Source organism: Cyclopterus lumpus, chromosome 13 (genome assembly GCF_009769545.1).
Source record: "Cyclopterus lumpus isolate fCycLum1 chromosome 13, fCycLum1.pri, whole genome shotgun sequence".
NCBI lineage: Eukaryota > Metazoa > Chordata > Actinopteri > Perciformes > Cyclopteridae > Cyclopterus > Cyclopterus lumpus.
This window is the reverse complement of record NC_046978.1, coordinates 18727760-18737759: the sequence shown is the minus strand read 5'-3', so window position 1 is coordinate 18737759 and position 10000 is coordinate 18727760. Positions and strand designations below refer to the sequence as shown.

Genomic DNA, 10000 nt, shown 5'->3' with positions numbered 1-10000 from the left:
CTGTTGCTGCCGTGCTCTCACGCCACGTGCGCTCGCTGTATAGCGGCTGCAGAGGGAACGCGGTCAGGTCAGCCTCGCCGCCGCGGCGCCGGCCCGGCGGGCTGCTCGGTGCCGTGCCCACGCTGCCGACACCCCGTGGAGCTGCCGTGCCGGACCTGGTCGTCTGCCACTTCCTGTCTCCCGTTGCATCCTGGTCCGAGTCCCGCATGGGTCGGAGGGGAGACCAACGGCGAGGAAGAAGCATCCGAAACCGTAAAACAATATATATAACAATAGCTTATTTGCTTTCTTAAACATTAGATCTATTTGATGTAAAGCTACGGCTAGCAGCCAGTTAGCTTAACTTACCTTAGCATGTAGCACAAAGTCTTGAAATATCTCGATATATCACATTAATAAATCAATTAATTGTCTCTAGGCATGCTGGGAGGTGGATTTGTTCCCTAGAGCCGAGCTAGCTGCCCCCCCCCCCCCCACCACACCTTTTCCTGTCTTTGTGCTAAAGCTAAGCTAAGCTAAATGTAGCGGCATACTTCACGGACGGGCATGAGAGTTTTTTTCCCCAAAATGTGGGAATTTTCTTTTTTAAGCCCAGAATCGGCATCACTAGTTGGAGCTTCCCTAATTTCTCTTTGGACAACAGCTATTTCTTATGCTACTTATACTGTACAGCACGTGTTATCGTACTAGTTTCACTCGATGCAACATGTGTCCCTGGTTTGGATTCACGTGTCTTCCATTTCGACCTTCTGTATTTAGGGGAACTCGTACGGCCGGGACGCCGCCGGTGACGCGACAGCCCGGAGCCTTTCACGTGGTGAGTCTAGCGGTGTCTCTACCGGCCCCCCGACCCCCCCCCCCCGCCCCCCCGCCGGCCTCTCAGAATAAACCTTTGTGTACGTGATCTGTAAACATGAAAACCTTCTGGGTTGCCTTCGCTCTCCTCGTTTGACCCAGGCTCCAACGCTGCCAGTTGCCCAGTAGCACCAGTAGAGGGCGGCGTAGACCTACTGGAGGAGGAGATGGAGCGGTCCGTCTTCGGTCAGGAATCCTACTAATAACTACACCTAATATACTTGCACGTGTATGACATGATAATTGTCTGGATTACTTTAATAAATATTTCAGGACTACGTTTTGCTCTGGACCCTTCAACCGTCCCTCCATCCCTCCATCTTTCCAACTCCTCCCTCACCGTCACCTACCGAGGAGAGAGCCCCGTCGGCCCTCCTCCGGACGACGAGGCCGGGCCGTCGACGACCTCTGACCCCGGGCCCACGCCGGCCCTCCCCCAGGTCTGCGCCGACGTTGCCGTCGCTAGAGGACAGTATTACTGGGAGGTGGACGTCTGCAACAGCTCCGTCTACAAGATCGGTGAGATCTCTGCTGTTTGTTTTAGTTGGTCGGCTGCCAGCTTGCTTATTGCTTCCAGAAACCCTCACTGTTAGTCAGCAAGACTGCGCTTGTTTCAACACACACACACACACACACACACGCACGCACACACACACACGTCAATGGACACAACTTCATAGCTCATATTGTGCCACCAAGTGATTCGGCTGTTGCTCGTTGGTTGAGCAACATTGGAAAAATGAGCTTGTGTTTAACTCCTAAAGCGTCCCCTGCTTTATGGTCTGTTTGACTCTAAATGACCATAATGTACTAAATGAACATCACGCTGTATTGAAGAAGACTTGAAACTAGAGATTGAGACCAAAAACTCATGTTTACAATGTTTACTGAGGGAATAAATCAAGAGAAGTAGAGTCATTTATATAGACTTCTATACAACCAGAGGAGTCGCCCCCTGGTGGTCAGGAGAGAGAATACAGCTTTAACACATGAAGCATAGACTTCTATACAACCAGAGGAGTCGCCCCCTGGTGGTCAGGAGAGAGAATGCAGCTTTAACACATGAAGCATAGACTTCTATACAACCAGAGGAGTCGCCCCCTGGTGGTCAGGAGAGAGAATGCAGCTTTAACACATGAAGCATAGACTTCTATACAACCAGAGGAGTCGCCCCCTGGTGGTCAGGAGAGAGAATGCAGTTTTAACACATGAAGCATAGACTTCTATACAACCAGAGGAGTCGCCCCCTGGTGGTCAGGAGAGAGAATGCAGTTTTAACTGAGCGTCTGAGTGCCATAAGTGTGCAGAGTGAATATGTTTCTGTCTCTCAGGTGTCAGCCCACTGGATGGTTCTGGCGGCTGGTGGCTGGAAAGACGAGGCTCGTCTTTCTGCGCGGTGTACGACGGGAGCCGCGAGCCGCTGCGTACCGTCCCGCCTCGGCTCAAGACCCTCGGGGTCTTCCTGAACATCGGAGGGGGGGCCCTGAGCTTCCACAACCCTCTGACCCGCGAGCACCTCGCCACCTTGCCCACGCGCTTCGACCCGGCCGGAGTGCTCCCGGCTCTGGGCCTGGGCCACGGGCGGCTGAGGCTCCGCTGCGGCCTCCCGCCCCCCCGCCACGTGTTCCTCGGTCAGGACTCGGCCTACAGGGGACTCCACGTCGCCGGCGAGGGCCGGTGGCGCCGGGGGGAGGTCCCCTTCCAGTCGGTGAGGAAAGCGATACGGAAGTTCGAGGAGCTGGCCGAGTCGGACTCGGGCTCGGGCCCGGCGTCCTGCTCCACCTTGGGCTTCCCATCCAGATCCGGGTTCTCCTGGGGACGCTCCCCCTCCGGAGAGGCGGGACAGGAAACCCGGGCTGCCGAATAAGAAGCTCTTTAATGGAGAGCTATAGGCCAGAAACACACGGGGGTTTGATCTCCGGCCCCCCCCCCCCCCCGTGATTTGAAAAGCTAATTTCTCATCTTGAAGGACTTTTTTTGCGGCCGCCTCTTCACCGCAACTCTGCGTGACCCCCGGACCTGCAATTGACTCTCTCCCCAGGACGCAAGCCCCCCCCCACCCCCTCTCTCTCTCTCAACCAAACAACCCCCACTGGCATGGGATCGGGTCCCAGAGAGAGTCCTCTGTCATGTGAAAGTGTGAGGAAAGGGTGGGCTTTTTTTTGATTTGTCGGACAGCAGGGGGGTCCTACAGTAGTGGTGCCGCACGTTCCTGCATATGTGTGTGTGTGAGCAGGAGGAAACAATGTACGAGCGGCGGTGGGGGGGCGAGGTGGCGAGGTGTGAGCGCGGCGACACCAGCAGGTGTCGACAGAGCGGCGAGGACAGGTGGTGACGTGGGTCGGTCCCGCCTCTCGATAGGACGCTGCCCTTCTCTGACCCTTTGGGGGAAAACCACAGGGACTCCTGCAAGACTTCAAAAGGGGCGACGGAGGAGCGGCGCAACAGAGAGGGAGGAAGAGAAAACAGCATGCATGAATTAAAGACAGCAGGTGATGAGGGAGAGAGGGAGAGAGAGAGGGAGAGAGAGAGAGAGGGAGAGAGAGAGAGAGGTTCCCGACAGTCTTTCATGCACAGTAGCTGTGAATAGATCAGCCTGCTCAGGTTAGAAGTGGTGATGGCACGTTACTGCATCGCAATAGAGACGCGTCAGAAGGCACATGAAACTATTAAAAGTGACACTTTCAGTCAAAGTCCTTTTAGTGGTCAGATGTTGAATAAAATATGTATATATTCATTTATTTTTAGACTTGAGGGGTTTTCGACTCCTGGGCTCAAACATGCAAAAGGCCCCACCGCCTCCATAGGAGGAACACACCAAGAACGATTGGGGATTTTTAAAGCATCTTTTTGAGGTGGTTTTGTGTCTCTTTGTGGTTGTTTTGAGTCTCTTTGTGGTTGTTTTGTGCCAAAGTTGTTTTATCGTCAATTGTAAAGTCTCTTTGTAGTTGTTTTGTTTCTCTTTGTGGTTGTGTTGTGTCTCTTTGAAGTTGGTTTGTTTCTCTTTGTGGTCATTGTAAGTCTCTTTGTGGTTGTTTTGAGACCCTTTGTGGTTGTTTTGTTTCTCTTTGTGGTTGTGTTGTGTCTCTTTGAAGTTGGTTTGTTTCTCTTTGTGGTCATTGTAAGTCTCTTTGTGGTTGTTTTGAGACCCTTTGTGGTTGTTTTGTTTCTCTTTGTGGTTGTGTTGTGTCTCTTTGTAGTTGTTTTGTTTCTCTTTGTGGTTGTGTTGTGTCTCTTTGTGGTTGTTTTGTCTCTCTTTGTAGTTGTTTTGTTTCTCTTTGTAGTTATTGTGTTTCTCTTTGTGGTTGTTTTGTGTCTCTTTGTGGTCATTTAGAGTCTCTTTGTGGTTGTTCTGTGTCTCTTTGTAGTTGTTTTGAGTCCCTTTATGGTAGTTTTGTTTCTCTCCGTGATTGTTTTGTGTCTCTTTATGGTCGTTGTGTAACTCTTTGTGGTTGTTTTGAGTTTCTCTTTTTAATCATTATGAGTATCTTGGTAGTTACTGTCTGTCTCTATGCATCTGTTTTGCATCTCTTTGTGTATCTTTGTAGACGTTTCCTCTTTCCTCTTTGTGACCCTTTGTGGTATTTGTGTGTGTCTTTCTACGTGCTTTGTGTCTCTCTCCAGTCATTTTGTGCCACATTTAGTTGTTTTGAACTCACTGCAGTTATGTTTCGTTCGTAGTTGCTTTGTGTCTCTTTGTGGTCATTGTATGTCTCTTTGCAGCTGTTTTGCATCTCTGTGTGTATCTTCGTAGACATTTCCTCTATCTTTGTGGTTGTTTGAGTTAAAGCCAGCATCGGTCCGTATCGTGGCACCGCAGGGGGGCGGGGCGTCGGTGGGGGACTGGTAGCCGTGGAGCCGGGCCAATTTTCCACGAAGCATCACTCATTTCAATCAAGCACGAAATCAGTTAATCAGACTCGATGATAACCGGTGAGTCAAAAGAGAAGCTTGCCAGACTGTCGCCTCTCAGACCGCTCATCAGCACGACTGTTGATGTTTAACGGGGGGGGGGGGGGGAGGAGGGGGTTACCGGGGAAGTAAAAAAAAAAAAAAAAAAAAACGTGGCATGTGCCGTGACCACTTTTTTGGCGCGGCACCCTCTGCAGATCTATCTGCTTTATGGGAATAAAGTGTGTGGAAGCAATTTGACTCTTGTAAACAGAAATGAGAGGGAGGTGATGCAGATTTCAAAGAGCCTGAGAGAGAGAGGGAGAGAGAGAGGGAGAGAGGGAGGGAGGGAGGGAGAGAGAGAGAGGGAGAGGGAGAGAGGGAGAGAGAGAGGGAGAGAGTTTTCCAGGATGATAACACTCGTTGTGCCATGTGTTAGCATGTACTCCAGTACGTGGGCCTTGAGTATTTCCATATTATGCTTCTTCAATGTGTTATTCACATCTTGCACTGAACTGTATTATCTGTTTATTTATTTTAATCTTATTTCACCTCTTTCATTTACGTGTCTTTTGTCTCGTCTTGATGCCTTTCGATGCCTCGTGTACTCACTCTGAATTGCCGAGCCGTTGATCAAAGAGCATCCTCTTCTTTATGCTTCTGCTCCGCTACATTTCAAAGGGAATTATTGGATTTTTTTAATTGCGTGCTAATGGTGGAATTAATCTACTCAAGTACTGTATTCAAGCCCAGTGTGGAGGCCCTTGAGTATTTGCATTCTGTGTCACTCAATACTTCATTTTTATACATTTCAGAGAGAGATATTATTCTTTATACTCCACTATGTGTTTCTAAAGATTACCTCCAAAATGAAAGGTATAAATTACAATGCATTGAATAACAGCAAAACACTTTAATGCAATGACAATGTATAATAATACTATAAAATAACAGATCCTGCGCAATAATAAATAACTTATTTTTATACTTTTAATATTATTTTGCTGATAATATGTGTGTACTTTTACTGTGTAAGTATTTAAATGTGAAATGCTCCTTTTTACTGAAGTCAGGGATTTGAATAAAGGATTCTGATATTCTAGTTGTACTCTAGGTGATCTCAAGACTCGTTATTAATACATCTTTTGTCGTGTTTTATTTGTATTATCCATGTTGCACCCGAGCACAGAGTTCCCACACAGATATGACTCCACATGCAGCACGAAGAACCTTTTCCTCCCCAAATGAAAGCTCTTTATTGGCAGCTAAATGACGGCAGGCTTCACCCTGTAATCATCCGCGAGGTGTCAAAATAAACCGAACACCCCCAAACACCCCGCAGCCACCAGAGCCGGTGCGGGGGGGGGGGGGGGGGGGGGGCTTCTGCCCGTTAATTGCCTCCAGTAATTATTGCCTCAAGAAATCAGTGATGGCGAGAGGAGACGAGACGCAGGTCCGCGCGCACTCTCCACGCGCATGCGTCATGCACTTTGATTCCGTTGGTGTGCATATGAATAAACATCTGCGGCCTCTCTATGAAGACTGCGCCATTTGCATACAGTGGGCGCAGCATTAGCGTCACAACCGAGCCCCGTATTAGCATCATGATGGGCATCAGCATGACAGAGACGGGACGGAGCGCCGCGCGCACCCTCACGGGGCCCTGCAGTGGATGCAACGCACTTCTCTTGATCTCTCTCTCTCTCTTTTCTTTTCTTTTTTAAGGAAAGAGAATAGAGTGAGTTCCCTCCTGAGATGTCTGCCTATGATGCAAGGACATGAATTAGGAATGCAACAGGACATGAGTCAGATAATTGAGGTCTTTTGAGATGCAACTGATTGGAAGGGGGGGTGGGGGTCATGCCACTTTAAAAAACAGAGTGCATTCTGGGGGAGCCGTGTATGGGATTCCTTTTAATCATGTTTGTATTCTTTTTTTCCTTTTTTTCTCGTAAACAAATCACACGCTTATTTAAGTCTCATTGTGGAGGCATGAGGGCGAAACATGCCATGCCCGTTGGTGCAGTAAGCCTCCATGTGATGAGGAACAGGTGGTGTGTGCGCGTGTGTGTACGTGTGTGTGTGTGTGTGTGTGTGTGTGTGTGTGTGAGACAGGGAGAAAGAGAGAGAGGGGCACATCTGCCAGGCTATCATAGCTCTCATGGTTGAATATTCACACCTCCCAGTCCGACCAGCAAACAGGATGCGGTCCCCAGTGAGTGTGTGTGTGTGTGTGCGCTCTGTGTAGTCAAGGCAGACAGATTAAGGGGGGTGTGGGGGGGGGGGGGTGATACTGTTAAACAATCCGCATTTATGACCCGCGAGCCGGGACGCGTCTGACAAACAACGGCAAATACACAGCGCGGTGATGGAGAGCCGAGCACCCACACACACACACACACACACACACACACACACACACACACACACACACACACACACACACGCACACACACACACACACACACACGCACACACACACACACACACACACACACGCACACACACGATGTCTCATGTGTTTCATACCGCCGCATCCAGAAACCTCCAAATGAATAATAAATAGAAAGTAAAAGGTTCTATTTGAGTCTTAAACCAGCTGACATTTGGGCTCTGATGATTTTCTGGAGATTCTGAGTTCATTCTCACTGTTCCTTCTTTTTTTTATTAAGAATATTCATCTGTGATAATTAGATTATAACCCCATAAATCGACACAGCTCAGAGGAGTTCAGGGATCATGGAACCGAACACATGACAAACGGTTAAATTAATAGCTAAAAGCTAACAAATGTGAATATAAAACATGTCAAATAATCTCTAAACCTCCATGTTTAATAATAATAATGAATAATAATCGGTTTGCTTCTATTTTTTTCGGGGCATCCAAAAAATTCCGAAATCTGTCTCGTTTGCCCACCAGAATAAAAGTAAAACATGACTAGAACACTTTTAAATTCCTTCATAATATAGTTTATTAACATGCCGGGGGGGACATTGTAACATAATATCATTTTTATGTTTGTGTCATACACTGTCTGGAAGTAATGAAATCAGAAATTAAGAGAACATCGTGTCCGTTTTCCAAACATGCGCCTCCAATATGCAACAAACAAGCACACACACGCACACGCGCACACACACACACACCTCTGACGTCATCCTCCCAGCGAGGCTACACGACTGGACTGGTTTTGTGTTACAGCTCCCAATAGACACTCCGCCTTCCGGTCCTCCTAATGAATCACCGTGTGCAGCGCACGAAGAAGAACGGTGTCGCTTATCACCCGATGATGAAGTGTAAATAGGGCCATCATCGACTCTCGTTGCTGCTGTGGGGAGGGAGGGTGGGGGGGGGGGGTCCGGCGTGAATCCCCACACCCGGGTGGAAGTGGCTCCCACAGGGGCCACATTGTGTGCCACATGCGTAAAGGTGACACCTCGCGCTGCTCGCACCTCGCCCTGCGCCTTTGGGCACAAAACGGATCACATTCAGCACGTTTTTTAGTGCGCATGACACGCAGTTTATAGTCTCGGTGTTGACACAGAAACACAAATGTGACAATAACAATTAAATACATTTCTATTGTGTTCTATTTACTGGAGTTTGGAGACGTTTGATGGCCTCAAGCAGCAACGTTAAGAGCTTTTTTTCTCACTGGAAAAAGGCACTAATTTGAGAAAGTTCTCTTCAAACTCATTATCAAACATTCCCAGCCGTGTATACGTGACCTTTGCTGAACTCTGTGAAATAAATTAGCCGGCGAGCACCTCTACATGTAACCTTGAGCCGCGGTTTATTCGGGGCCCCCGAGGGACCGATAAGAGCCGGACCGTTGCTCAACATGGCTCCGCTCTGCTCCACGGGAACGTTTCCCAGATCCCGAAAAGGCCCCTAATAAATTTAACTTGTTGTCGATGTTGTTTCAAGTATTTGAGGCTTTGTTTTTTTGTTTTTTGGCACCTGCCATGCGTGCGCATCGGGGGCCAAAAAAGAATCAGTCTGAGACGGGATGGAGGTGCAGATGGCCAGGACGAATGGAAACGGGCTGCCTCCAGGTATTCCAACTATTTTCATTTGTTTCTGTTAAGTCACTTAGGTCTCCGCTCCAAACACACGTGAGAAAATAAGACGGTGCAGCCAGGAACCCATGCAGGCACACACACACACACACACACACACACACACACACATTCCTGACTGTACATGATCTGGACATTCACACATTTCTCTCCACGGGAGCGCCGACTGAGAGTCGGCTATACGGGGGCCACATCAGACACACACACATATATACAAATAAATGAGGGGGCATTTGGTGCCAATGGCCACCACGTTGATGATAATAATAATAACAAGAATAATAAAAAATAAATAAAAATGAAAGTAAACCCTAAAAGCTAAAAAAACAAATATATCAAAAGTAAAATAAATTTATAACAAATGGAATAACAAGTTAAAATAAATGAAAGATCTCTTTTCCATGTAAATCAATATATATTTAGTGGATTTTAATAGTTTTTTGTTTTTGTTTGCAGTCATATACTTTACATACACACCTAAATGCAACATGCCAATAAACTCTATTATTTATTTAATATTTAATACGAGTTTGGGGATAAAAAAAAAACAAAAAAACAGTGTTATGGAAGTTTTGTATCCAGCCAATAAAACGATCCAGACTCATTTCCATGTCTTTAGCCTGAGTGAATTGATAGGGGCGTTGATTTCCCTTTTCCATCACCACCCCCACCCCCCACCCATCGCCCCCCCCGCCCCCCCTTCCTCCTCCTCCCGGCGGCCGCTTCAAGCTGTCAGGGCAGCGGGCTATAAAGCAGAGCGGGACGGGACTCTGAGGAGGCTGCCGGTACTGAGGAGAGACACGCGACTCTCACGGCTGGAATTCAATTAAATTAAATTAAAATTAAAAAAAAAAACCTCCTCAGACACTCGGACGGCAGGAGGACCCGCGCGCGTCAGGCGGTGTGTGACTCAGCCGCGTGGAGACTTTAAAAAAGTTTAAAAGTTCCTCCGTGAAGCGCTCGATTCGTGAGGCGAGACCGTCCGGAGAGAGGGGAAAGCTTCTTGTTTCTTTTGGGGTGGGTGGGGGGGCGTGTGATGCTACTGCTGGCTGCCCGCGCGCTGCGCTGCCTGCTGTGCGCGCTGAGCTGCGCGTGGCTGCACCAAACCGGAGCGGCGGCCTCGCGACTCAAGTCGTCCTCGCTGCCCATCCAGTCGGAGAGAGAAGCGCTGC

The 10000-nt window shown here is 48.4% G+C and overlaps 1 protein-coding gene across 1 annotated transcript in view; it reads left to right on the top strand.

Moving 5' to 3' along the window:
• The first annotated feature begins 9864 nt into the window (after nucleotides 1-9864).
• The window catches only part of chrd (chordin), a 13379-nt gene continuing 13243 nt past the window's right edge, over nucleotides 9865-10000 (top strand). Inside the window, exon 1 of the mRNA XM_034549060.1 lies at nucleotides 9865-10000. This exon is cut by the window's right edge and continues 18 nt beyond it. Coding sequence (XP_034404951.1) covers nucleotides 9865-10000 — 136 coding nt within the window.